Below are 25,839 nucleotides of genomic sequence, written 5' to 3'. Positions count from 1 at the left end.
TTCTGTTTTATTCATTGTTATGTGCTTTTATATTGCTGTTTTACTGGTTTTAGATTGTGTTTTTAGACAACAGACCGCTTGGAGATTTTGAAATGTTAAATGCTATCTAAATGCTTTTTAAATAAATACCCCAAAATAAAATGAGTTCTTCCTTGCCACAGTGCTGTACACCAGTGATGGGATCCGTTGGCTGATGCCGCGAAAATTCGCTACATTAAAATCCGATCCCCAGCGATTGAGAGTAAGCACATTAATGGAAAATTCAGTGCCAAATGGGGCAGAATTCTAGCACACCCTTACTGCACACACAGTGCTCCATTTACTGCTGGTGGATGTAGGATTTTTTCCTCCACGTCCAGAGCAGAAACAGCTCAAGCTTTTGAAGGAGATCAAGAACTCAAACCAGGAAGCACCGGAATGAACCACTTGGACTGGCTTTCTTTCTTTCTTTCTTTCTTTCTTTCTTTCTTTCTTTCTTTCTTTCTTTCTTTCTTTCTTTCTTTCTTTCTTTCTTTCTTTCTTTCTTTCTTTCTTTCTTTCAAAGCTTTATTGCCAATTTTTAAAAAATCCAGCAGAAATGGCATTTTTAATCAATAAAAACCCATCCCTGGAGGACAGGAACAACAATGTAAAAAAGAAAGAAAGGCATGCTAAAATGTTGGCAATCCCCAGCCAATTCCCTGTAGCCACGGGCCATCAGACCTTCACTAGATGGAATAGGGCACTGGAGAGTTATGGAGGGGGGCAGGGGTGCCTTTGCAATATTTGTCTTATTTACTGATATGCAAACAGCAGCTCCCTCCAACAGGCTGCCAGTCCCCAGAGAGAAACTCCGAACATCCCAACAGCTAACTCCATAGAGCTGGGGTGGAGGATTTTTGTTTTCCAACCTGAAGACCACATTCCTTTCCCAGCAACCTTCCAGGTGGCAAATGCCAAGGCTGGAGGCAAAAGTAGGTGGAGCAACAAAGGTAAATGCTACCTTTGTACACTAGGCTGGTTTTTGCACACACACACACACATCCTTTCCTATCCTCCATCCAGGCAAGAATTATTACAACATTACAACTAAATAAATGACATTTATTACCCACCCTTTACCCAAAGGTCCCAGGGGTTACAATAATTTTAAAATACAGCATTATCGGAGTTCAAGGATCCATTCCAGCCAGTCAAAAACCCTCAAGCTGCAAAGGCAATGAGGGGTGTGACCTCAGGAAAGTCCTGAGGGCCAGAAAGAGAGGGCCGGAGGGCCACATTTGGTCCCTGGCCTTGAGGATCCCCAGTTGTGCCATGGAAGATCCTTATGTTCTTTCTCCATTCATTTGGAGTTTGCCTCAGCCCTGCCACTCAGCTAAAGAGACCTGAAAATGGAACTGGACTGCCTTCAAGTCGATCCCGACTTGTGGCAACCCTATAAAAATTTTAGATATATATATATTCATAGGGTTTTCATAGTAAGAGGTATTCAGTGCTGGTTTACCATTGCCTTCCTCTAAGCCTACGGCACCCAGTATTCCCAGGGGGTCTCCCATCCAAGTACTAACCAGGCCTGACCCTGCTTAGCTTCCGAGATCAGAGGAGATTGGGAGTCTTCAGGGTAGTATGGCTGTAGGCGTGAGATAGCATTCAAGTCGATCCTGACTTATGTTGACCCTCTGAATAGGGTTTTCATGGTAAGCGGTATTCAGAGGGGGCTTACCATTGCCTTCCTCTGAGGCTGAGAGGCAGTGACTGGCCCAAGGTCACCCAGTGAGCCTCATGGATGTGTGGGGATTCGAACCCTGGTCTCCCAGGTTGTAGTCCAGCACAGAAAAATTAGGGGGGGGAACCTCCCCCCCTCCCGTTTTCCCAATTTTTCAAAAGAAAACAAAAAGGCCCTTCTTTTTCCCCTGAATTTTTCTTTTTTCTTTTCTTCTTCTAGGCCTTCATGTCTCCTCCATCCCCAGCTGCAGCTGCAGCAATATAAGGAAAAATCAGGAGCATTCGCACACGTGCCCCCCCCCCCATTTGTTCCTCTGCAAGCAGGGCTTGTTGGGATTCACTCCGCTCAGCTACCCTGATTATAATTTTCACTTTTATCACATGTAGCTTTATAAATGGTTTGGAAGAGTTAGAAATAACTGAGGATGAGTGATGCATTTCATCCTTTTATACGTGTGATGTGCTTTGTCCTTGGTGACTTTTTTCAAATCTATTTGCATTAGTTGCTTCTTAACAAAGAAATACAAATATATGGAAAAAAGGGCTGCCAATGGTAAGCCTCACCCTCTCCTTCCATGCCTTTCAAACCATTTAATTCTGCTCAAACCATCCCAGTTCAGGTGCGAACCTTTGAGCTAAAATGCTGTCATGAAGCATAGGCGTCGAAGCATGACGTTTATTCAGAACAGCAGAAAAGATGCATAAGAACTCGAGAGGAGCCTGGCTGCTGGATCAGGCCAATGGACCATCTAGTCCAGCAACCTGTTCTGACAGTGGCCAATTAGATGCCCTAATGAGAAGCCCTCAAGCAGAACACTCTACCCAATCGTGATTACTAGCAACGGGTAGTCAGGGGCCTACTGCCTTTCTCAGTGTAGCCATTGTGGCTAGCGGCCACTGAACAGCTTATCCTCCATGATATCCAGGTGGTGGGACACTGGAGAACCTGTTCAGTTGGCCACGTCAACCTCCTGTGGCAATTCTAAATTACATCTGCACCCACTTTTGAAGGAGCAGAAGAAGCTAACATTTTGCTCATGGCTGGTGCGCAAGACCCACAGGGCTGTGACTGATCCCATGCAACTCTCCCTGGATAGATCTGCCTGTTAGATCAGCCAAATGTCACAAAGATCAAAACATGGGAACATTCCTAGCTGCCTCCCTAGATACCAAGTCAGACCACTGGTCCATTTAGCTCATTACTGTCTACCCCAGCCTTTGCCAGCCTGGTTTCCACCAGCACTACAACTCCCATCAGCCTCCAGCTGGAATGCTGATGGCAGCTGTAGTCCACAACATACGGCGGGCACCAGGATGGTGAAGGCTGGTCTGCACTGACTGGCAGTGGCCCTCTGGGGTTTGAGACAGGTTCCTCTCCCAGCACTACCTGGCGATGCTAAGAATTGAACTCGGAACCTTCTCTATGCAAGGCAGATGCTCTGACACTGAGCTAGAACCCTTTCCTTTGAACATGATCCAATGGCATCCTTTCTTATTATTACTAAATTTGTATCCCACCTTTCCTCCAAGCAGCTCAGGGTGGCGTACAAGCATGGTTCTCTCCCCTCCAAATTTTATCCTCTCAACAACCCTGTGAAGTTGGTCAAACCGAGAGACAGTGACGGGCCCAAGTTCACCCAATGAGGTTCACGGCCAAGCAGGGATTTGAACCCTGGTCTCCCAGGTCCCAGTCTGACACTCTAGTCTAACCACTACATCACACTGGCTCTAAATAGGATGCACCCTTGTTTTTCAGGTCTGGGAAGGAAAAAGTGTAACGATTTCATGGATCGAGATGCAAGAACATGAAAAGAGTCCTGCTGTGTGAGACCAAAGGCCTGCCTCCTTCAGCATCCTTTCCCACACTGGTTAGCTAAATGCTCCCGAGAATTCCACTCAGGGTACGGACTGCGGAGGCTGCAGCTTTCCTTTGAAGCATGTCCCCAGCAGCTGACACATGAAAGCGCAGTGCCCATGAACCTGGAGGTTGCATTTAGCTAGCATTCTCTCTATTTCCAAAGTTCAGAGGTGAGTGCCAATCCTTACAAAGCCTGAACAGCACCATCCATACTGACAAGGAAGGTGATCAGCAGGGCTCAGCAGTACATCAAGGTTTGCATAAGTACAAACATTAAAAAGAAATAACCCTAAAGGGGGGGAAGGGAAATGGACTGCCTTCAAGTCGATCCCCACTTATGGTGACCCTATGAACAGGGTTTTCATGGTAAGCGGTATTCAGTGGTGGTTTACCATTGCCTTCCTCTGAGGCTGAGAGGCAGTGACTGGCCCAAGGTCACCCAGTGAGCTTCATGGCTGTGTAGGGATTTGAACCCTGATCTCCCAGATCGAAGTCCAACACCTTAAACACTACACCACACTGGCTCGATAGGACCCAAAAATAGGCTGATGAGAACTAAGCATGATTGGTGGCCATGGAATACTGGCTGATTAGTGTGTGTGGAGAAATGGAAGACCAGTAAGGAGGGGAAATGGAATGGAGCATTACAGAGGAGGGCATGGCTGGCCGGCTGGAAGAACGACTAGGGGCATCCCACACTGCAACATTTTGTTGTAGGTCTGACTTGTCATGACTAATATCTGGTGGTAGCCCCTGGACTCCTTTGTGAATTTGTCTATTCCCATTTTAAAGCCATACAAAGTCTAGTCCGTACTGCAGTGTGAATTAGGAAAACAATGAGGTGCGCTAGAAGATCACAGATGGAAGGGGATGCCATTTTTTAATGTTTCCCCGCATGAAAAGCTGCCCATAATTAAAAACTCCACAAACTATGTTGATAATAGATACATTTAAGAAAACATACTTATTAAAAACACAAAGAGAGTTCCTAACCCATCCTGTTCCTTTTGCTAGAGCGCCCCAGAAAACGAAGCCAACTGCAGAGAAGTGTTTTGGTTTTACTACAATTTTTTTTTTTAAAAAAGGGTATTGCCCCACTGTAGACTGAAGTGGTACAGTCCACTCCACCACTCAAGGACTCTGCCACCTCTGGAGACCAGCCCTAACCTAGCGGACATCCTTACATATTAAATGCCAGCTAGGTCACATCCGCCCAATACATTTAAAGCACCACAATACCACTTTAACAGTCATGGCTTCCCCCAAAACACCCTAGGAACTATAGTTTAAGAATTATTAGGAGACCCCAATTCCCTTCACAGAGCGACAATCCCCAGAGTTCCCTCGGAAGAGGGATGGACTGTTAACCACTTTGGGAATTGCAGATCTGTGAGGGGAATAGGAGCCTCCCATCTTGCTTTAATAACAACAATCCGGAAAATAAAGCCAAACCCTGAAATACTACCAAACTCCCTCATCAAAGCCCAGCAGTTCATCTGCCATCTTCCTCCTTCTCCAGCAATTTCATTTTCAGGGTCAGAAGTTCCAAAGGCCACTGGCACAAGATGATCAGCCAGCCAAGACTCACCTCCAGCATACAGATTCACTAAGCAGGAGGGAGATTTAAATCTGATGATGCTCATAAATATTTAGACAGCTATTGTGTTTTATTAAAGTTGCATACTCCGCACCATAGATCAAGGTGAAATGCAAATGAAATGCTGAGCCCCAAAATGACATGTTTTCAAATTCATTTTCACTCCCAATACATCTCTCAGCTTTTCCCTTCATATTAAATAAGTGTTTGAAATGTGTGGCTCATCAGAAGTGCCTGGTTTGAATCTGGCTTCCCCCACATACTCCCTGGGTGGCCTTAGGCAAGTCTCAGTTTCTCCGTTCGCAATATGGTGGTTGTTGTTGTATGTCTTCAGGTCGATTACGACTTATAGCGACCCTATTAATCTTTTTTTGGATATATTCTTAGGGTTTTCATGGTAAGAGGTATTCAGAGGTGGTTTACCATTACCTTCCTCTAAGCCTACAGCACCCGGTATTCCCAAGCGGTCTCCCATCCAAGTACTAACCAGGCCTGATCCTGCTTAGCTTCCAAGATCAGATGAGATCCGGAGTGTTTAGGGTAGTATGGCCATAGGCTTGCAATATGGTTCATAATATACCTTGCAGGGCTGTTGTAAGAATTGCAACCAAATAACATGTGCAAAGTGCTTTAGACAATTGAAAGCACAATGCAAACATGAAGCATTTTTTTATATCAAGCATTGTCATATAATGTCATTCTTGCTATTTTTGTTACTTATATTGGTTTTCTTAATAATAATAGTTATTAATTTTATTAACTGTTATTGATGATGATAATATTGTTATTATTAAATTTATCTCTCACCCTTCCTCTTAGAAGAAGCCCAGTGTGGCAGACAACAAGTGATAAACACTAAAAACATCTTTAAAAACACATAAAACCCCTCATATCTTTAAAAACATTTTAAAAAAAATAACTTTAAAACAATTCCAATACAGATGCAGACAGGGATAAAGGTATCTACTTAAAAGGCTTGTTGGAAGAGGAAGGTCTTCAGTAGGAGCCTAAAAGGCAACACAGACTTAACCAGTTAGGGTTGCCTAAAAGCAATAACCTCAAATACAGTGGTGGCTGGTGTTGGGACTGGTAGGGCAGAAGACGGGGAGAGTAACAATAGGTGGAGCCACAGCCAATGACAGGCTGGCCGGCTGCAAGCAGACTGAGGCTGGTGGGGCAACACTCCATACACCCTAATGGGGCAACCTCCACCGCTCAGATGTTATTGAGAAATAGTGAGAAAGCTGGCTATGTCATATAGACATAGCAATTCCAAGAGGAGCATCCAGAGAACAAATGTCTGAAGAGTTGGATGACACTGAGGGCCATACAGAATTGGGCCACGGGCCACATGCGGCCCTTTGTGTCATCCAGTTCTTGTTCAAGTTCTCCATCCTATCTCAGACATCTCTTGTAGTAGCCAGGGCCTTCCCTCAAGAGTCACAGACTCAATGAAGTGAGTTGCACGAACACTCCCAGTTCCCAGTTAAACTTACAGCCACGGTGCAAAGTGTGTCAACATTATGCACTGATTTGCAAGTCCCCAGCCTGCAATTCACAGGTGGCACATGAAACCCCCCAAAACCTTTCACTAATTCTAAGGTGCTCAGGGTTCTATGTGCCAGACTTTCCCATTGGATGCCCTCCAGATATTTTGGACTATAACTCTCATCAGGAAAGCCCTGGAGATCCCATGATGGTGAAGACTGATCTATAAAGCCCAGCAGTGACTCTCCAAAGTTTCAAATGAAGGTTTCTCCCAGCGCTACTTAGAGATGGCAGGGATTGAACTGGGGACCTTTTGCTTGCAAAACAGATACTGTACTCATTTATTTATTTATTTATTTATTTCATTCCATTTCTATACCGCCCTTAGCCTATGGCTCTCTGGGCGGTTCACAGCAAGGAACTATGACCCTTCCTCACAGAGGAAGTAACACCAGGCGGGAGAATGAAGAAAGCTGAAAATGGAGAGAGAGAGAGAGAGAGAGAGAGAGAGAGAACACGCACAAGCGGTTGTCATGTACTCGAGAGACAGCTGAACTTGCCAACTGTACACATTGGGTGTCCAAAAGACAATGTGTTCAATTTGGCTCTTAAGCAGGATGGATTTACATGGTTGTAATTCCACAGGCAAAGGCTGGCTGATACGTTCACAGTCAACAATGTACTCAAACTGAGGCGCGATGGAAATCTGGCACTCAGTCAAGTTCCTTTTTATTTCTTGGCTGAAAATTTTCTTACTTTGTGACGTGTGGGTTTTTTTAGGGGGGGAATGTGTAGAGAGACTTGTGTATCATGGTTCTTCCAGCGAGGAAGGTTGTTTGCAATGCATAGACCCTTTCATTGCTTTTTTTATTTTTATAGACAAATTTAATAGAGAGAAAAAAAGGAGGAAAAGCAAAAGGAGGGGTAAGAAAGAAAAAGTAAGGGGGGGGAAACACCCACCAGCTTTTATTAAAAATACAATAACCATCTATCTTAATACATCCATCTTCATTTGATATTATATCAATATATCATTATATACATCAATATAAGCCGTCAAAATGTCCAGACAGGTATCCACACCCATTTTTTCACTTTAAGGAACTACACCCAGCTTGGGCGTGCAATACCAATTCTCGATTAGGGCTCGCAAAGAAGAGTTCTGTCTAACACTGAAGCTCACATCCTGCATGTCAAACATGAAGTTTGTCTAAACATCCATTCATCTCACTGACACTGATATTGCGGTGATGCTACTCTGTGGGGCCAAGGTGACTAAACCCATTTTCACACTGTCACTTCAGTTTAACAAGCTCTTTGCCCCATTTTAATTCCTCTACACTTTACTCTGAGAACTAATCTACATTTGAAAAAAAAAATAGCCAGTTGTGTACAGCTGCCCTAGGTCTATGTCACTTCAGGTTTTGAGCAGAGGGGGACTCACATGCTGAAATAGTCCCCAAAGAACAACATTTTTGCATGGAGAAAACCAGCATGTCAGAGAGAATGCAAAGCCAGAATTCTTCTCTTTTTCACATGGAAGACATTTAAACCTCAAATCTTCCACCTGTAGCCTAAGGTGGCCACATGAAAAAGGCAGGGCTCTTGCACCTTTAATAGTTGTGTAATCCTACTGAAATGTTCTCTTCTACATAATTAAAGGTGCAGGAGACCCATCCTGGCCCTACTGTAGTCTATAATAAAATTCTAGGAAGACTATACCATCTGATATTTGTGAACATGTTAATTGCCCGTCTTTGCAGAGAGGGAGAGAGAGAGGGTGTGTGTGTGTGTGTGTGTGTCAGCCTTCTCCAATTTGGTGCCCTCCAGATGTTTTGGCCTGCAACTCCCATCAGCCCCAGCCAGCATGGACATTCTTCTGCCACTCTACTGCTTGGGATGGAAAGATCTGTAAATTTTGGTTCTCTCTGTTTCTCATTTTTCCAATCTTAAATTCAGTTCACCACATTTCTGCAATAATTTGCAAATTTTCCTTTAAAAAAAACCTCATGAAAATTCTCCACCATTTTAGTGTGAATTTCCCCTATTAAACACCTTTTTGTAGGCAGTTTTGACTATTGTACACATTTTTGCAAGCCATTTCTCATCATATCATGCCTTTTTGCATGTTATTTTCAGTAATATATTCATTTCTATGCACACTTTCCCCTAATATATACATTTTTGTAAACATCGTTTGGTTGGTGAACTGCATCGCAAAATTCAAATAAGTGCTAATTTCAGAGGATGGCTAAGTTTCTCATATTGTTTTGGACAGTGCAAATTTAATAGTTTGGGCCTGAAATGTGAACTGAATCAAAATTCTTGTCCATCCTTACTGTACTGTAAGTTGTCTAAATGTTACCTAAGAGAGCCGCAGGATCTAATGTTTCCAGGAAATGGGGAATTGGGCAATGTGAGTTCTTTACCCCGGTTTCCTTGGTGTAACCTGAAACCCTCATAGCACGTAAAGGTAAAGGTGTCCCCGCACTTGTAGTGCGAGTCATTTCCGACTCTTAGGGTGACGTCTTGCAATGTTTACTAGGTAGACCGTATATATGGGGTGGGAGTGCCAGTTCCTTCCCCGGCCTTTCTTTACCCCGCCAGCGTATGCCAGGGACTCATTTTACCGACCACGGATGGATGGAAGGCTGAGTGGACCTCGACCCCTTTTACTGGAGATTCGACTTCCTCCTTCCGTTGGAATCAAACTCCGGCCGTGAGCAGAGCCTCGGCTGCGTTACCGCCGCTTACCACTCTGCGCCATTCAATAACAATCCCATGTCCTAATCATTTCAAGGTCGCCAGGAATAGTACCGTTCAGCCATCAAGTCCTTGGGTGAACAGGAATGTTTTTAAATTCCTCCTGAATGTTAATAATGAGGGAGACAGGCTCAGCAGGGAGGGCATTCCAGAAACAGGGAACCACCACAAAAAAAGCTCTGTCAGGTATCTGTACCAACCGGGCAGCCCCCAGCAGCAACACCAGCAACTGGGGTGGTACACATGGAACCTCCATGTGCAGAGGGAGTCTACCACTGAACACCAGTTGCTTGGGAACAACTCCAAAGGAGGGCTACAGTCCTCATGCTCTGCTTGAGAGTTTCCCAGAAGCATCTGGCCAGCAGCACTCTGCACTAGACAGACCCTCCAGTCTGATCCAGCAGGACTCTTCTTACATTCTCAACCCCCAGTTGATTTTCCTCTACAGGGTTCCAAGCACGAGCTCACCTTTACAACCACAGGCATTCACAAGGGGAGACAAGGGGGGCAGTCCCCCTTCCTAGATAGCCCATAATTCCCAGCTTTTACTCTGTAAAAAAAAAAAAAAACGTAAGCCCCTAGCATTTGTAGAACTGGAGATATGAGACAAAATGTACAGGCACTGTCCTTGTCATTTTTCTGTGAGAAGCTAGCCGCTCGCTCATCCCTTTCAGTGTTTTGCTTTGCCTCTCACTTGGAAAAACTCCTGTGGATGCCTATGCTTACATGTTTGCAAAGTCACAAGAGAAAAGGAAGAGTGTGTGTGTTGGGGGCGGGAGAGAGAGAAGCAAAAGCGCCCTCCCCTGGCCCCTTCCTCCACTCTAAAATTATCATCTTCCATCTTTTTTCTTTAAAAACAAACAAATACACTAGCCCTCAGGGGGTTTCATTCCATGCATTTCCATGGCCCGTTTTAGTTAGGCCTAACTCTCAATGAAGGGAGCCTAAAGTATCACCAGGAAAGGGAAATTCTCAGTTTCTCATTTTTCCAGTCTTTAGTCCTTCACATTTCCATGTTCATTTGCAATCTTTCTTGAAGTCCTCATGAAAATTAGCCAGCAGTTTTGTGAGAATGTCTCCCAACACAGAGATTTTTGCAAGCAACTTTGCCTAACTTTTTTTTTTTTGCAAAGCAGTTTCCCCTAATCTAATGCATTTTCATATGTTATTCTTACTAAGGTATGCGGGTCAGAGGAGACATGATAGAAGTGTATAAAATTATGCATGGCATTGAGAAAGTGGATAGAGAAAAGTTCTTCTCCCTCTCTCATAATACTAGAACTCGTGGACATTCAAAGAAGCTGAATGTTGGAAGATTCAGGACAGACAAAAGGAAGTACTTCTTTACTCAGCGCATAGTTAAACTATGGAATTTGCTCCCACAAGATGCAGTAATGGCCACCAGATTGGATGGCTTTAAAAGAAGATCAGCCACATTCATGGAGGACAGGGCTATCAATGGCTACTAGCCGTGATGGCTGTGCCCTGCCACCCTAGTCAGAGGCAGCATGCTTCTGAAAACCAGTTGCCGGAAGCCTCAGGAGGGGAGAGTGTTCTTGCACTCGGGTCCTGCTTGCGGGCTTCCCCCAGGCACCTGGTTGGCCACTGTGAGAACAGGATGCTGGACTAGGTGGTCCACTGGCCTGATCCAGCAAGCTCTTCTTATGTTCTTATATGCACCCTTTACCACAGCATACACATTTTTGTACACATTACTTGGCTGGGGAACTGCACTGCAAAAGCCAGAGAAATGTCAATTTTGAAGGATGGTTGTATTCGGAGCTTGGAAAAGTTACTTTTTTGAACTACAACTCCCATCAGCCTAATCCAGTGGCCATGCTGGCTGGGGCTGATGGGAGTTGTAGTTCAAAATTAACTTTTCCAAGCTCTGGTTGTATTTCAGTTTGCATATTGTTTCAGAAAGTGCAAATTTTGTAGGCTTGCCTTTAAATGCAAACGGAATTGACTTTCTCCTCTGTCCTGAAGCATCAGAGCTAAATATTTGCAGCAAACCCTGGCTCACGCCACTTTTTACAACAGGTTTATGACATCAGTTCGACATTGCTCAAGCCGGTAAAACTGCTATTTTGGAAGAACTTCTCAAATGCTGCCCCCGTAAATCCTGAGCAAGGCTGGCAGCTCTAAGCAAGTCCAGAGCAACAATTGTGTCATTGGTCCATTTGTCTTTTAGGCCAGGTTCTTGAAAGGTTCTTGGCTCTTGGGCGCCAACATACTCGTAACTCGTCCGCTGCAGTTTTAGCTCTGGGGCTCTGACCAAAACAGCTGTTTTAGAGGGGAGAAGTGGCGGCTGGACTAAGAGCTGAGTTGCAGTGAAATCTCAAAAGACATTGAGAAACTCACAGCAACAGAAAAGCCAAAAGTAAAACTTTGCGGAAACGAAGCTGGCAATCTGATAAATAAGAATAAGCGCAAGGCAGTGCATACTTTGTTATCACCATGGTGATAACGCAGGGCAAGAGCCTGGATGCGTTGGAGAGCTGGGTTGAGAAGTTGCTCAAAAGCCACAGAGTCTGCTGGCACGGAGTGGGGCCCTCTTTGGGTGAGAGACGGAGAAGGGGAGAGAGTGGGCTGCTATCAGTGAAAAATGGGGGTGGGAGCGATTGTTAAGACCATCGGTTGTTTTATCTGAATGTCCTGGATGTGTTTTTACCTAGGTATTTAATCCAACTGGAAACTTTATGTTCTTTTGCTTGCCTGCCTTATGACAGAATTACTCATTTGTTTACTGGGCCCGTTTATGTGCTTTTGTAGTTTTAGTCTAGTTTTTCTGTTTATCTTTATTGTTTCCTGCTTTGGGACTGAAATTAGGAAAAGAGGAAGCCACCTTAAACCGAGTCAGGCCATTGGTCCCTTTAGCTCAGTACTGTTGACACTGACTGGCAGCAGCTCTCCAGGGTTCCAGGCAGAGTTCTCTCCCAGCCTTACCTGGAGATGCCGGGGACTGAACTTGGGACCTTCTGCATGCAAGGCAGCTGCTCTGCCCCTGAGCTATGGCCCTTCACCACATGATTACTCAATGAAGAGCAGGTTAGAAATACTACCAAAATAAAGAAATAAAGCAATGAAAGGGCAAAGCTCAGCCAGTTGGAACATCCTGGAGCTCTGACATTTATGATACGACCCTCTGTTTTTAGCGGGCACATTAACAGGCAGCAATTCAACAGGGAAGGGTCCTAGCTCTGTGCCCTGTCTGAAACCCTCAAGAGCTGCTGCCAAACAGTGTAGACACTATTGAGCTAGATGGACCAATGGTCTGTCTCTGTATAAGGCAGCTAGCTACATTCTTATGTTAACAGATAGTCACCTTCTATCTGATGGCCACCCATGCTGGGAAAAATGCTTCTCCTGTTGAATATCAGTCTCTTGCTGCTATCCCCCAAGAACACTTATTATTATTAATAGCAACAACAATAACAACAATAATAATGGGAGTTGTAGTTCAAATGTCTGGAGGGCACCAGCTTGGGGAATCCTGGGACAGCGCTTTAACTCAATACGCTGCAAGCGTATTGTTCATCCAAGCCAAGACACTGCAGGCTGAGCACCAGAACCAACTTTTCCTGCCAGTGCCCAGCCGCAGGAACAGCAGGAAGAAAAATAACGATGAGAAGTCTTCTGAGCATACATAGAGTGATTTCTGTTTCCCAACTGAACGCCAACCAACCCTTGTGCCCAAGTCCTGGAACTTGCTTTGAATGCCAGTGCTCACTTCTGAGAAATGAAAGACAGCCCACCTCCAAACGTGTACGCAGCAGTTAAACATGTGCCTTTGCAACAACTGCGGTGCACTGTGGGGGGTGGGGGATGATAATTAAGAGCATCGCAGCAGGCATAAAGAGGGAATGTAACCCTTTCCTCCCCTGCTCCAGCTCTGATGAAAATCCCTACTTTGAAGCTGGCATCGCAATTGGGAAGAGCCTCCCATTCTCCCTTCAGATGCTTTAAAAAAAAACAACCCTGCACGTTAAATGCAAAAGATGCATTTCATGTTATGGCTACGTTTTGACCTTAACGTGGGAGGCGGGAAAAGAGTTCCAGGTGATGGAGGGCAACTTTTGAGAATTACACTGTGAAACCCAAAAGAAGACAAACCCTTCCTTTCAATGGAGCCAAATAAGCAACAAGGAGAGAATAGGCAGCTTTTTTTTATTGTGGGCCCGTGACTTTTCTGCATCAGCCTTCCCCAACCTGGATGTTGCTGGAGTACAACTCCCATCATTTATTTATTTATTTATTTCCATTTCTATACCGCCCCTAGCCTATGGCTCTCTGGGCGGTTCACAGCAAGGAATAAAATACAATACAGTGAAAAACAAATCAGATAAAATCTCTAAAACAGACAGCTTAAGCGTTTAACAACTTCATATAAAATTAACTTAACATTAAGCAATTAAAATGCCTGGGAGAATAAAAAGGTTTTAACCTGGCGCCGAAAAGATAGAAGAGTAGGCGCCAGGCGCACCTCATCAAGAAGAATGTTCCACAATTCGGGGGCCACTACTGAAAAGGCCCTAGATCTAGTAACAGCCCTCCGAGCTTCCCTATGGGACGGGACTCGGAGGAGGGCTTTAGATGTTGAACGTAGTGAGCACGTAGGTTCATAGCGGGAGAGGCGTTCCGCAAGGTATTGTGGTCCCGCACCGTGTAAGGCTTTATAAGTCAAAACTAGCACTTTGAATCTGGCCCGGAAACAAATAGGCTGATCACCAGCCATCCTGGCTAGGGCTGATGGGAGTTGTAATCCAGCAACATCCAGAGAGAACCAGGTTGCAGGGAGCCTGCCCTACGTAAATATCCTCTGCAGAGGGGAAAAGATCTGGCCAGTGCACAGTCCTATGAGTGCCAGCAGCATGCAGACTTGTCAAAGAAGGAAGCCCAGTGATTCATTGTGTGTGTTGCCCCAGGCTATGTATCCTAGCATTTTACCCAGATTAGGTTTACATTCCTGGAGAAAAGCATCACGTTCTCTTGGGAGACTGTTTTTATAGTCTAAGATCTTGCACTACCAGGCACTTCTCCCGCCCCCGAGAATATTTCACCCTCCCCCACCCCCCAGTCCCAATTGCTTTAGAGAAGATTTTTGTTTTCTGGCTTTCTCACTGAATGCATTTAGCTGCATTGATACAACTTTATCTGCTGCCACAACGAGACTTGGTACCACTCCATGCTTGTATACGAACCTCACACCACAGTAACATAAAGGCCATGAATTTGTGGCCAACTCTCCCTGACCAGAGACCTGCCTTTCCAGGGGTCAAGAGCCGACTGGTAGCTGGTCACGATGGTAACTGACGACAACAGTTGTGAGCAGCCAATTTTTGGTATATTAGGTAAATCCCCAGCATTATAACTGGAGGAGGGAGGGCAAAGAGGACTTTGATACATCAAAGACGTATCAGATCTCACTGCACACACAGTGGAATATCTTTTGGTGATGACCAATGGCATTAGCTCGGTGACAGAACACCTGCTTTGCATGCAGAAGGTCCCAAATTCAATCCCTGGCATCACCACCCTGGAGAGCTAGTGTGGTGAAGTGGGTTGGATTAGGACCAGGAAAGCCAGGGTCCAAATCCCCACACAGCCACAAAGCTCACTTGGTGACTTTGGGCCAATCACTGTCTCTTAACCTAGCCTACCTCACAGGGTTGCTGTGAAGATAAAATGGAGAGGGAGAGAACCATGAATGCCGCCTTGAGCTCCTTGGAGGAAAGGTGGTATATATGTTAAGGGGAATGTAGGCTGAGCAGTTAATGTGCATAATAACCAGTCATTGTGCACATTCCCCAGGCCTCCTGGAGAATGTGCACATAATCCATCCATGAAGAGGGAAGTGTGCACATTTCCAGGTCAATGTACACAATCCCCGACAGGACTTGGGGAATGTGCGTATATTGACTGAATTTTGTACATTCATCGGTCATTATGTATAATCTCCAAAAGGGTTTGGAGAATTTTGCACATTCTCAAGGCAATATGCAGATTCTCCGGTCAGTATGCATAGTCTCCAAGAAACATCCCTTTGTTTTCTATCTCTAGTTCAGAAGTGTGAAATTTGTGCCCCTGGGCTGTTTCTGGTCCCTAATCTCACATGGGCCTTTCACTGGGCAGCTGACCAGAAGGAAGGAAAGATGGAACTCCAGATTAACATTTTTCTGCAGTCCAACCTCTTTTTCCACACTTTCAGCCGTTTCCCGGTCAGCTGAGCAGCACAGGATGGATTGCAAGGAGGGGGGAATTTAAAACCTTCCCTCTCCCTCCCACAATCTTGATTAAAATTGTCCCCCATGCCAACAGTCATAGGCTTGGGGGAAAGCTTCATAGCACCGTGGGGTCAATCATCACTGCAATCACAGCGAAGGGAAGAGCAAACCAATGGAGAAAGTGTCACCCTGCTGAGATTACCTCTAAGGGAATTCATCTCTTGAGGGAAAAAAGTGCTGTCCATTCCAGCTCTTATTGCTATCGTTTCTGACAACACTGCTGATGTTGGACAATGGGAAACACAGGCTCTGTGCATAGTCACTGATGTGATAACAGAGCATGATACCAGTCATTATGCACATCAGCCTCTCAACTTACATTCCCCTTAACATATACATGTAATCATCACCTCCTCCTCCCAGGGTCAATATCTGGCATCTCCCAGGAAGGGCCAGGAATGCTGCTGTCTGAAACTCTGGAGGGTCACTGCCACTCAGTGTCGTCAGTACTGAACTACATGGACGGATAGACTGACTCCGTATAAGGCAGCTCCCCATACACCTATGAAGACTGGACCGTCAAAGGGTCTGGGCCCAAAGGGTTAGGTCAAGCTATTGCTCACAGCACAACAGCATCTTCAAGCACCCTGCTTTCTTGTCCCCATTCGCTTTTATGGGCGAAGCTAGGAATAGAATAGAATAGAATAGTTCTTTATTGCACAGTCAACAGACCTCAGCATCGAACAAATAAAATACATACAAATAAGTGCATGAAACATAAGGTCAAGGCTTAACACCAACTAGGGTTTTCCTTATATGCATGGCCTGATTTAAAAATTTGCCTACAGAAAGGGTAATAGATTCATCTGTACCCTGTAAAAGAAAAGTTAACAATATATTTTTAGGTCGGCCTGGAAAGGTTAAAAAAATAGGAGATAAAAGATCGTCTCTGACACGATCATAAAATTTAGTGAAATAAAACGTGCGCAACGGTCTCTATCTCATGTGCTTTACAAGGACAGAATCTGGAATTTCTAGGGGTCTTGTCAAATCTGCCCTTGAGAATTCTCGAGGGAAGAGTATCAAAACGGGCTAAAGTAAAGGCCCTCCTATATTTAAAGATTTTAAGCCAATACAGATAACGCTGTCCGTCAGCACAGGGCGAGACACTCAGTCCCAAAGCCCGAGGAGAGCAAGGGCCAGATGCCTTAGTCAATAGCTCTTGGTTATCTATATCAAATGGCCTACGCCTAACCACCGCCTTAGCGGCAGGAAAGTCCATGTTTAGCAGTTTTGAAGGAGAAAGGCCAACCGATAAAAGTTTTCCCGGGCGAAGCTAGGAGGGTTGTACACTCACTGTTGGGAATTAAACTTGCCCCTTGTTCCCACTGGTCCCCAAGCTGCACCCTTCACCCCCTCTGTTCCACAAATCCCAGATTTACATCTCTCCCATTGTGTTCTTTATCCCATGGAACTAAATGGAGACCACTGAGAAAACCAAGAAACCTTCAGTCTATACGACCTTGCCTTGGGTTCAGATTTCTTGGTCACAGTAGTGTGTGACCAAGCGACAGAACCCAGAAACTTTTTTTAAGCTTCCAACCATCAATAATACCTTGTGAGGCAGCACAGTGGCTTAATCAGTTGGGTTTTTTTATATAGGAATCTGGGGGTCCATTTATTATTTTGTCATATCCCCATGTTGCAGGTTAACCAATTTCACAGGATTGTAATGAAGTAGTGAAATAAAGTAACCCCTCTGAGACAACTGAGGGATGGAAGGTAGGAATTTGATACAAGTGGAAAAAATTGGGAATGTGTTGATTGCCACTCGGATGCAGACAGCTAACAAATTAGAATTTGACTCAAGAGCTTGGGCTATGGGAATGACTGGATGAACTAGGCTAGGTAGATACGCAAGGTCCAATTTGCACGTGCAAAGATGCATCACTTGAAATCTTGACACTCGACAACTATATATGCCTGTTGACTGCCCGCTGAATGTTCGCAACTGGACTCCACTGAAAAGCATTGGAATAGGGCAGCCTACTCTAACCTGGTGCCCTCCAGATGGTATGGACTACAATTCCCATCATTCCCAGGAAGCTCGAGGAAAAACACAAGAGCTTGTTGTTTTCAAGCTCTGCTTGTGGGCATCCAGAAAGCTTCTGATTGGCTGCTGCTGGAAACAGCATCATGGACTAGAAGGCCCATCAACCTGATCTAGCAGAGCTTATGGGCTAGTCATACATGCAAGTCAGCACTGATGTTACACTCTTCAAATGATGGATCACGCCCATGCGAAGGTCCCAGTATTGAGCAGCTATAAATGACCCTGAGTAAATACTGGCTTGCAGAGAATCGCCTTCAAGCTTTTAATCACTTTGTAGAATTATTGGTTTTAAGAAAGGCAAGGTACCAAAGCATGCCTTTCGTTACTGATAATTACCATCAAGCAGTTGTCTCTCTTTATATTCAAGGTTACAGTAAGGGATTTAAAACAGGATTCAAACTGTTTGGGGAAACCGCTTAGAAGTCTTTACATTCAAGTGGCATATAAATTTTGTTTAAAAAACTACAATCCAAAACACACTTACTAGGGAGCAAGTCCCATTGAACTTGAGTGGGACTTACTTCAGGGGTCAACATGCCTAGAAATGCACTGCACATGTAACAACAACAACCCCCCTTTTTCATGCATCCACAGCACAAATCCATTATACAAATAGGAGAACTGAGGCCACGTGATGCATGGCAGAGGTGGAATCTGCATTCACCATCTCCAAGATCTGTCCAACACATGACCCACTGTGACAAGAGAGTGTTCTAAGTAAGAGATGTGGATGAGAAACATAATGACAATTCCTCCCCTACATGACAGAAAACACAAGAGAGTTTCAAACAGCTTTCTCCAAAGAGGTCTCCTTATCTCTTATCTTTAATTGTTCTCAGTTTTCACTCCACAACTTCATCTGTTCTCATGTCCTACTTCAGGAATAGCCAGATGTTGCAGACTACAATTCCCACCATTCCTGACCATGCTGGCTGGGGCTGATAGGAACTATAGTCTAACAACGTCTGTAGGGCATCCTCCTGCCCAACTTGAACTAAATCTAATTATGTGTAACTGAACTAATTGTATATTCCTTCCTGAATTACCTGAATTACCACTGCCTCCACTTCCCCTGTAGAGTAGGATTTTAGAATGTAAGCCTCTCAGGGCACAGACCTGCCCTTTTGTTCTCTGTAAAGCTCTGTACAAATTGATGGTGGTGCTAGAAGAATACATAATCTGCAACAGCCTGAATATTCTCCAGCACAAATATCATGTTGTAGTTGAACAGAACTACCCAAAAGACATTAACTGGGGGAAACTGAGGTGATTACAAAGGGGGGGGGGAAATACAACTTGCAGGACAATCAAATGATTACAGGCTGACAGGGTACTTCTCAAAAAGGACCCTAGAATAATATAGCAACAATCAACAACCTTTAAAAAGGAAAAAAAATAGAACTTGCAGGACAATGGAATGATTACAGGCATTTGGACGTCGTGCTGCACAAACACCATGAATGGACTTCCAGATGCATTCCGCTCGCTCTATTCAGAGTAGCATTCAGAAAATCAGAGAAAATCCAGCCAAACATAAGCCCTTCTATTAACTTTCAAAGGGTGCGGGGGGAGAGAACGGAACTAAGCACTTGCTTACACTTCCTTGCCGAAATCAACGAGACTCAGAAATGCTTCACTGTGGCTAGGCTGTGCCCATAGATTGTGTCTAAACCTCTTGGATATCTATTGATTAAACTCTTGATGAGAGTCACCGCAGCTGTGTTTCCCCCCGCTGTAGGGCCAGTAGAAATTGGGAGGGCACGGAGATGGAAATTTAGGGTTGCCGTCAATTAACTTTTACTCAGGGTAGACCCACTGAAATTAATGGACCTAAGTTAGTCATGACCATTAATTTCAATGGGTCTTCTACTTTGTGTAAAAAGTTAGTAGAATCCAACCCTTAGATCCAGAATATGATGTGCATGGAGCAGGAAGGGTTACATACAGCCCCAGCCCCACCGCTCTACCACATCCAGAGCCCCCAAGCAGTTGCTTTTTGCTGGAGAAGGAAGCATCAGGAAATCCAACCACAACTCATGTGTGGGTTTGGCCCTCAGGTGGAACACTGTGCCCCCAAATAAGCCCCTCTCTCAAAGGGCACAAAAAAGGAATGCTTTGTTCCACACTGCACCAAGGAAAAAATCTGAAGTTCTCTCCCCCAGCCCCAAATGGGATTAATATTTTTAAAAGTCCACATGAAATTCCTCAGTGCCGGCTGGATTTGTGCCCGGGCTCACCAAGGCTGATCTGTTGATTTCAAAACCAGAAACAGAGTAAAAACAAATGAAGCATTTGTTTTTTCTGAGCATGTGCAGAAAGCATCTGCCTCATCATCTGTTTGTCTAGAAATGAATGACTGATAAAGATGAAAAATCTGTAGTGCCAAATATTTATTCATTTAAAACCATTTCTGTGCCACTCAATATTGAAAAATACCCACTACGCTGCATACAACTAAAACATAATTATAAAAATGCACAATATAACCATATGTATATGTGATATCTATCGATCCATCTATTCATCCCACACACATACACCTGTTCATGCATATGTACGAATGACACCCCCCCCCCAATCGTCACTGTAATAAATACAAGGTTTTAGTAGTTATCCTTCCGGGTTGCAGAGTAAACTTGTCCAAAGTGCTGTTGGATGCTTTAAAAATCCAAGTTTGTGTACATATGTATGCATGAAAGTGAATGTATTTTCCGCATACAGACATAAACAAACTTGACTTTTAAAGCATCAGTCAGCACTTCAGATAGGCGTAGAAAACAGCCCTTTCTCACTGAGACAACGTTGTTTGTGCCTGGTGCTGTATCATGTTTAGACCAACAGACGCAGCCTCTGCCCTAGTCGGCACCTCTTAAGTGGGCAGCGGAAAACCTCTGATTTCTTCCATCTTCCCACTAAGCGATTCCAAACAGGGCAAGACTGCAGGGCTGTGGCTCAGTGGCAGAGCATCTGCTTGCATGCAGAAGGCCTCAGGTACAATCCGTGGTGTCTCCAGGTAGGGTGAAGAATATCCCCTGTTGGACAGTTCAAGAGAGCTGCTAGCAGTCAGTGCAGGCAACACTGGACTTGATGGAACAAAGGTCTGACTGTATAAGGCAGTTTCTTATGTGTGGTGTAGTGGTTAGAGTGTTGGACTATGACCTGGGAGACCAGGGTTTGAATCCCCACACAGCCATGAAACTCACTGGGTAACCTTGGGCCAATCACTGCCTCTCAGTCTCAGAGGGAGGCAACAGTAAACCCCCTCTGAATACAGTTTACCATAAAAACCCTATTCATAGGGTCAACATAAGTCGGGATTGACTTGAAGACAGTCCATTTCCATTTTCAGAACAAATTAAACCAAAACTGTCACTAGAAGCTAAAATGATGAAACTGAGGTTATCCTACTTTGGACACATAATGAGAAGACAGGATTCATTAAAAAGACAATAATGCTGGGAAAAACAGGAGGGAGTAGAAAAAGAGGAAGGCCAAATAAGAGATGGATTGATTCCATAAAGGAAGCCACAGACCTGAACTTACAAGATCTGATAGGGTGGTTCACGACAGATGTTGTTGGAGGTCGCTGATTCACAGGGTCACCATAAGTCGTATTCGACTTGAAGGCACATAACAACAACAAGAATGAATTAAACCAACACTATAATTAGAAGCTAAAATGATGAAACTGAGGTTATCATACTTCGGACACATAATGAGAAGACCTGATTCACTTAGAAAAGACAATAATGCTGTGAAGAACAGAAGGGAGTAGAAAAAGAGGAAGGCCAAACAAGAGATGGATTGATTCCATAAAGGAAGCCACAGACCTGAACTTACAAGATCTGAACAGGGTGGCTCATGACAGATGCTCTTGTAGGTCGCTGATTCATAGGGTCGCCATAAGTCAGGATCGACTTGAAGGCAGTCCATTTCCATTTTATGGTCCTATTAGGGGAACGGTAGTTGCTCAGTGGCAGAGCATCTGCCCTGCATGCAGAAGGCCCCAGGTTCAATCCCCGCATCACCGAGTAAGACTGGGAAAGCCCCCTGTCTGAAACCTCTCCTGGAGAATTGCCGCCAGTCAGGGGAGAGATCTACTGAATGAGATGGACTAACGGTCTGATCCAATGGCAGCTTCCTCTCTTCCTAACATGAGGACGTGGGGAGAAAGCCTCCCATTGTAGAGCTTCGTCTGCTCGACACCCTTTCTCTCCCCCCCCCATCCTCTTTGCCGAGAAAAAAAGGAGCGTCCAAGGCTGCGCCCACTCACCTTAGAGAGGAGGTTGCCGACGAGGGACGCCCAAACCCACAGCTGCGGTACCCCTTTATACTCCATAGCGAGACGGTGCGGGGCAGGGGAGAGGCACGAGGCAAATCGCTTCTTTTCTGCGGGGTTTTCTCTCGGGCATCAAATTACATTATCGCACCGCCTGCGTTTAAAATAAAAAAGCGCCTCCAAGTTTAACTTCGCGCAGGAGAAAGTGATCTTTGCATCCTGTCCTGCGGGGGACAGAAGTTACTTAAACAAGAAAAATCAGATATATCTTTTTAAAAGCCACCCGCGTCTTCCAATCTCTCTTTTGCTTTGGGGACTCGCAAAAGCAGCACGCCGGTCCCGGGGACGGGGCGGGGCGGCGAAGCGCCTTTTGCTGCAGGAGCCGCCGAGCGGAGCAGACGCGCCACCGACACGTAAATCAATGTGGAGCTCGCACACGCCGCGCTGAGGGACTTCTCTTCTGTGGCTCCGCCCCGAGGGCGGTGCTTGCAGCAAGGAGGGCGGGGCTGGTCCAGAAGGCCAATAGGACGAGGCTAGGGTGGGCCGGGGCCAGGTAGGTACCCGAGGATGCGAGTTAGAAGGCTGCAAGACAAGCAAAGGTAAAAAGAAAAAGAAAGGAAGGGGTGGAAGGAAGGAAAAGAAAGGAAAAGCCATAAGGCAGAGTCGCCGTTCCTTTTACATGACAGCCAGTGTGGCGTAGTGGTTGGAGTGTCGGACTGGGACCTGGAAGGCCAGGATTTGAATCCTTGCTGGGCCATGAAGCTCCCTGGGTGATCTTGGGCCACTCACTGCCTTTCAGCCTAACCTACCTCACAGGGTTGTTGTGAGGATAAAAATCAGCAGGGGAAGAACCATGTGAACTCTTTGGAGGAAAGGGGGAAGAAATGCAACAGTAAATAAATAAATATGCTCTCATTGGTATTACTGTTGCTGCTGTTCCAAAAGATGCAGTGGAGGCTAGTCCATTTGGGGAGATGGGGCACTGCCCCGCCAACCTCAGTCTGCCCTCAGACAACTCCCCCCCTTCTTACTCAAAATCAGCCCAGTGAACTGCACTGCCTGCCAACTCCCTCCTCCTCAACCTCAGTGTTACTACTTCTTTGAAGAAAAGGTGGTGCGTGAGGGAAGGGAAATCATTTAACATGGGAGCATTTCCAGCTTAATCTACCACATGAGGACTAAACATCAAGCCATCAATGCTGAAACGGGAGAATCTGCTCCGAAATCATTCTCTCCAAAGCAGTCTAATTAGCAATGAGTGAGCTCCCCAGGACTGATTTTAGACTGGCTCAGAATAGCCAAGCAATTTACTTCCTGCCAATCAGAAACTAGCTCAGCTTATGTTCAGCCAATATGAATAAATTCAGCACTACCATAATGTCCCTTATCAGGGGCACAACAGAGCCCTGTCCCTATCCACTCTGAAATGGAGATGGATTGTTTGTTTTTTGTTTGTTTGGGGGTCTTATTAGATCCGCTCCTGTCACTGGAGGCTCAAGTAGCCTCGGTGGCACGGAATGCGTTCTACCAGCTTCGGCTGGTAGCCCAACTACGACCCTATCTGGATAGGGAGAACCTTGCCACAGTTATCCATGCTCTGGTAACCTCTAGATTGGACTACTGTAATGCACTCTACGTAGGGTTACCTCTGAAGACGGTTCGGAAACTTCAGCTGGTGCAGAATGCTGCGGCCAGAGTTCTTACTGGGACAAAAAAATTTGATCATATAACACCTGTCCTGGCCCAGCTACACTGGCTACCAATATGTTTCCGGGCCAGATTCAAAGTGTTGGTTCTTACCTATAAAGCCCTTAACGGCATCGGACCGCAATACCTGGCGGAACGCCTCTCCCGCTATGTACCTACCCGGTCACTGCGCTCGACGTCGAAGGCCCTTCTCCGTGTCCCAACGCATAGGGAGGCACGGAGAACGATAACTAGAGCTAGGGCCTTCTCAGTGGTGGCCCCCGAACTATGGAACGCCCTCCCTGATGAGATACGCCTGGCGCCTTCTTTGCTATCTTTTTGGCGCCAGGTAAAGACCTACCTCTTCGCCCAGGCATTTTAAATTTTTTAAAAATTTAAAAATTTGAATTTAAAATTGAAAATTTTTAATTATGTTTTATTGTGTTTTTGTATTTTAACCTGTTTTATTATGCTGTTCACCGCCCTGGGAGCTTATTGCTATAAGGCGGTCTAAAAATGTAATAAAATAAATAAATAAATAAAATAAAATTAAAACAAATCATTATGTATCATTGCTACTATAATTGCTACCATATTAAATCACCACAATGGTATATACAAAGCTTTATCCACTTTTTAATGTCCTAACAACAACTAGGAAGGTGATTATCCTTCCTCAGTGAGGGGAACAAAGATGAAATCATTGCAAATGTCCTCATTCTAGGACAAGAAAGTTCAGAAAAGGGCAACCAAAATGATTAAGGGGATAGAGCAATGAAGGATTACAACATTTGGGGCTTTCAAGTTTAGAGAAAATGCAATAGAAGACGTGACAGAGATGTATAAAATTATTCATGGTGTGGAGAAATTGGACAGGAAGAGGTTTTCCTCCTCTCTCATAGCACTGGAACCCAGGGTCATCCAATGAAGCTGAATGTTGGAAGATTCAGGACAAACAAAAGGAAGTACTTCTTCACAGAGTATAGTTAAAATTTGGAATTTGCTTCCACGGCAGGCAGTGATGGCCACCAGCTTCAATGGCTTTAAAAGAGGTTTAGATAAATTCATGGAGGATAAGGCTATCAGTGGCTACTAGCCACAATGTCTATGTTCTACCTCCACTGTCAAAGCACTGTATGCCTCTGAATGCCAGATGTGGTTACTGGACCTATTCATCCACATCAGATAAGAAATCTGATGTATCTTGAGGAGTACACAAGGCATATAATTAGCACACAGTACTGTATCTTGATACTAATTTCCTACAGTTGAACCAATGTTTCAAGCGGCTGCTCAAATTACTTGTATAACAGTAGAGCTTTCCTGAATGCATTAGAATTCCCAGATACACATTCCAGTGTAGAAAGCCACATACAATCAGAGATGCACACAGATCTTTTGTGTGAGCAAGCATTCCCATTCATTTCTGTGAAGACAACCCAATTGCATTCTTTCATCTATCCCTACATTGAAATTAATGGCAAACTTGAAGGGAAACTTCTCAGTTCCTCTGTCTATAATATATTGATTAAAATGGGACTGGAAAAAAGGAAAGTCTATCAGAACTGATGTGCATCTGAATATCAATGGTTAGAGATCACAAATGGGGAGAGTGCTATTTCATTCACGTCCTGCTTGTGGACTTCACATACACATCTGGTTGGTCGCTGTGGGAACAGAATGCTGGATTAGATGGGCCTTTAATCTGAGCCAACAAGGCTCTTCTCTAAGGTGAGTGTTACAAGCCCCCATCCCAGACATCTTAAGATGTTCAGGGAGATAAAGATGGTTTAGTTAACACCAGCAGATCTCTACTCCATCCCCGGACCCCACCTTGCATTTTTAACACTCTTCCTGATGATGAGTACTGGAGAACAAATATTTTGTAACATTTTGGTTAACAAAAGCATTTCCCTAACATGGATTTGGAGAGGTTTCAGAGTCTAAATTGTGCACCTTTATTGAAAGTGGACCTGATCCAGCAGAGCTCTTCTTATCTATTTATTACATTCATTACATTTATATCCTGCCCTTCCTCAGAAAGGGAGCACAGAGTAGCAAACAACAAGTGATAAAACAGTAAAAATGTCTTTTTAAGAAACAAAGGAACAAAGCATCTTTAAAAAT

The 25,839-nt window shown here is 44.7% G+C and overlaps 1 protein-coding gene, 1 non-coding gene and 1 pseudogene across 2 annotated transcripts in view; all 3 read right to left on the bottom strand.

The window, feature by feature from the left end:
- Positions 1 to 22,475, bottom strand: part of LOC133365212 (vasoactive intestinal polypeptide receptor-like) — a 150,612-nt gene extending 128,137 nt beyond the window's left edge. Inside the window, exon 1 of the mRNA XM_061586768.1 lies at positions 22,021 to 22,475. Within this exon, the coding sequence (XP_061442752.1) occupies positions 22,021 to 22,086 (66 nt within the window). The 5' untranslated portion in view covers positions 22,087 to 22,475. The remainder of the gene's footprint in view (positions 1 to 22,020) is intronic.
- Positions 1,499 to 1,617, bottom strand: LOC133365708 (5S ribosomal RNA). Its single transcript, XR_009758300.1, has one exon. It is a non-coding gene; the product is annotated as a 5S ribosomal RNA (ribosomal RNA).
- LOC133365720 (5S ribosomal RNA) lies at positions 5,598 to 5,716 on the bottom strand (annotated as a pseudogene).
- Positions 22,476 to 25,839: the final 3,364 nt, after the last annotated feature.

The sequence above is a fragment of the Rhineura floridana genome, chromosome 10, assembly GCF_030035675.1.
Source record: "Rhineura floridana isolate rRhiFlo1 chromosome 10, rRhiFlo1.hap2, whole genome shotgun sequence".
NCBI lineage: Eukaryota > Metazoa > Chordata > Lepidosauria > Squamata > Rhineuridae > Rhineura > Rhineura floridana.
The sequence above is the reverse complement of the archived record's forward strand: the minus strand, read 5'-3'. Positions and strand labels throughout refer to the sequence as shown.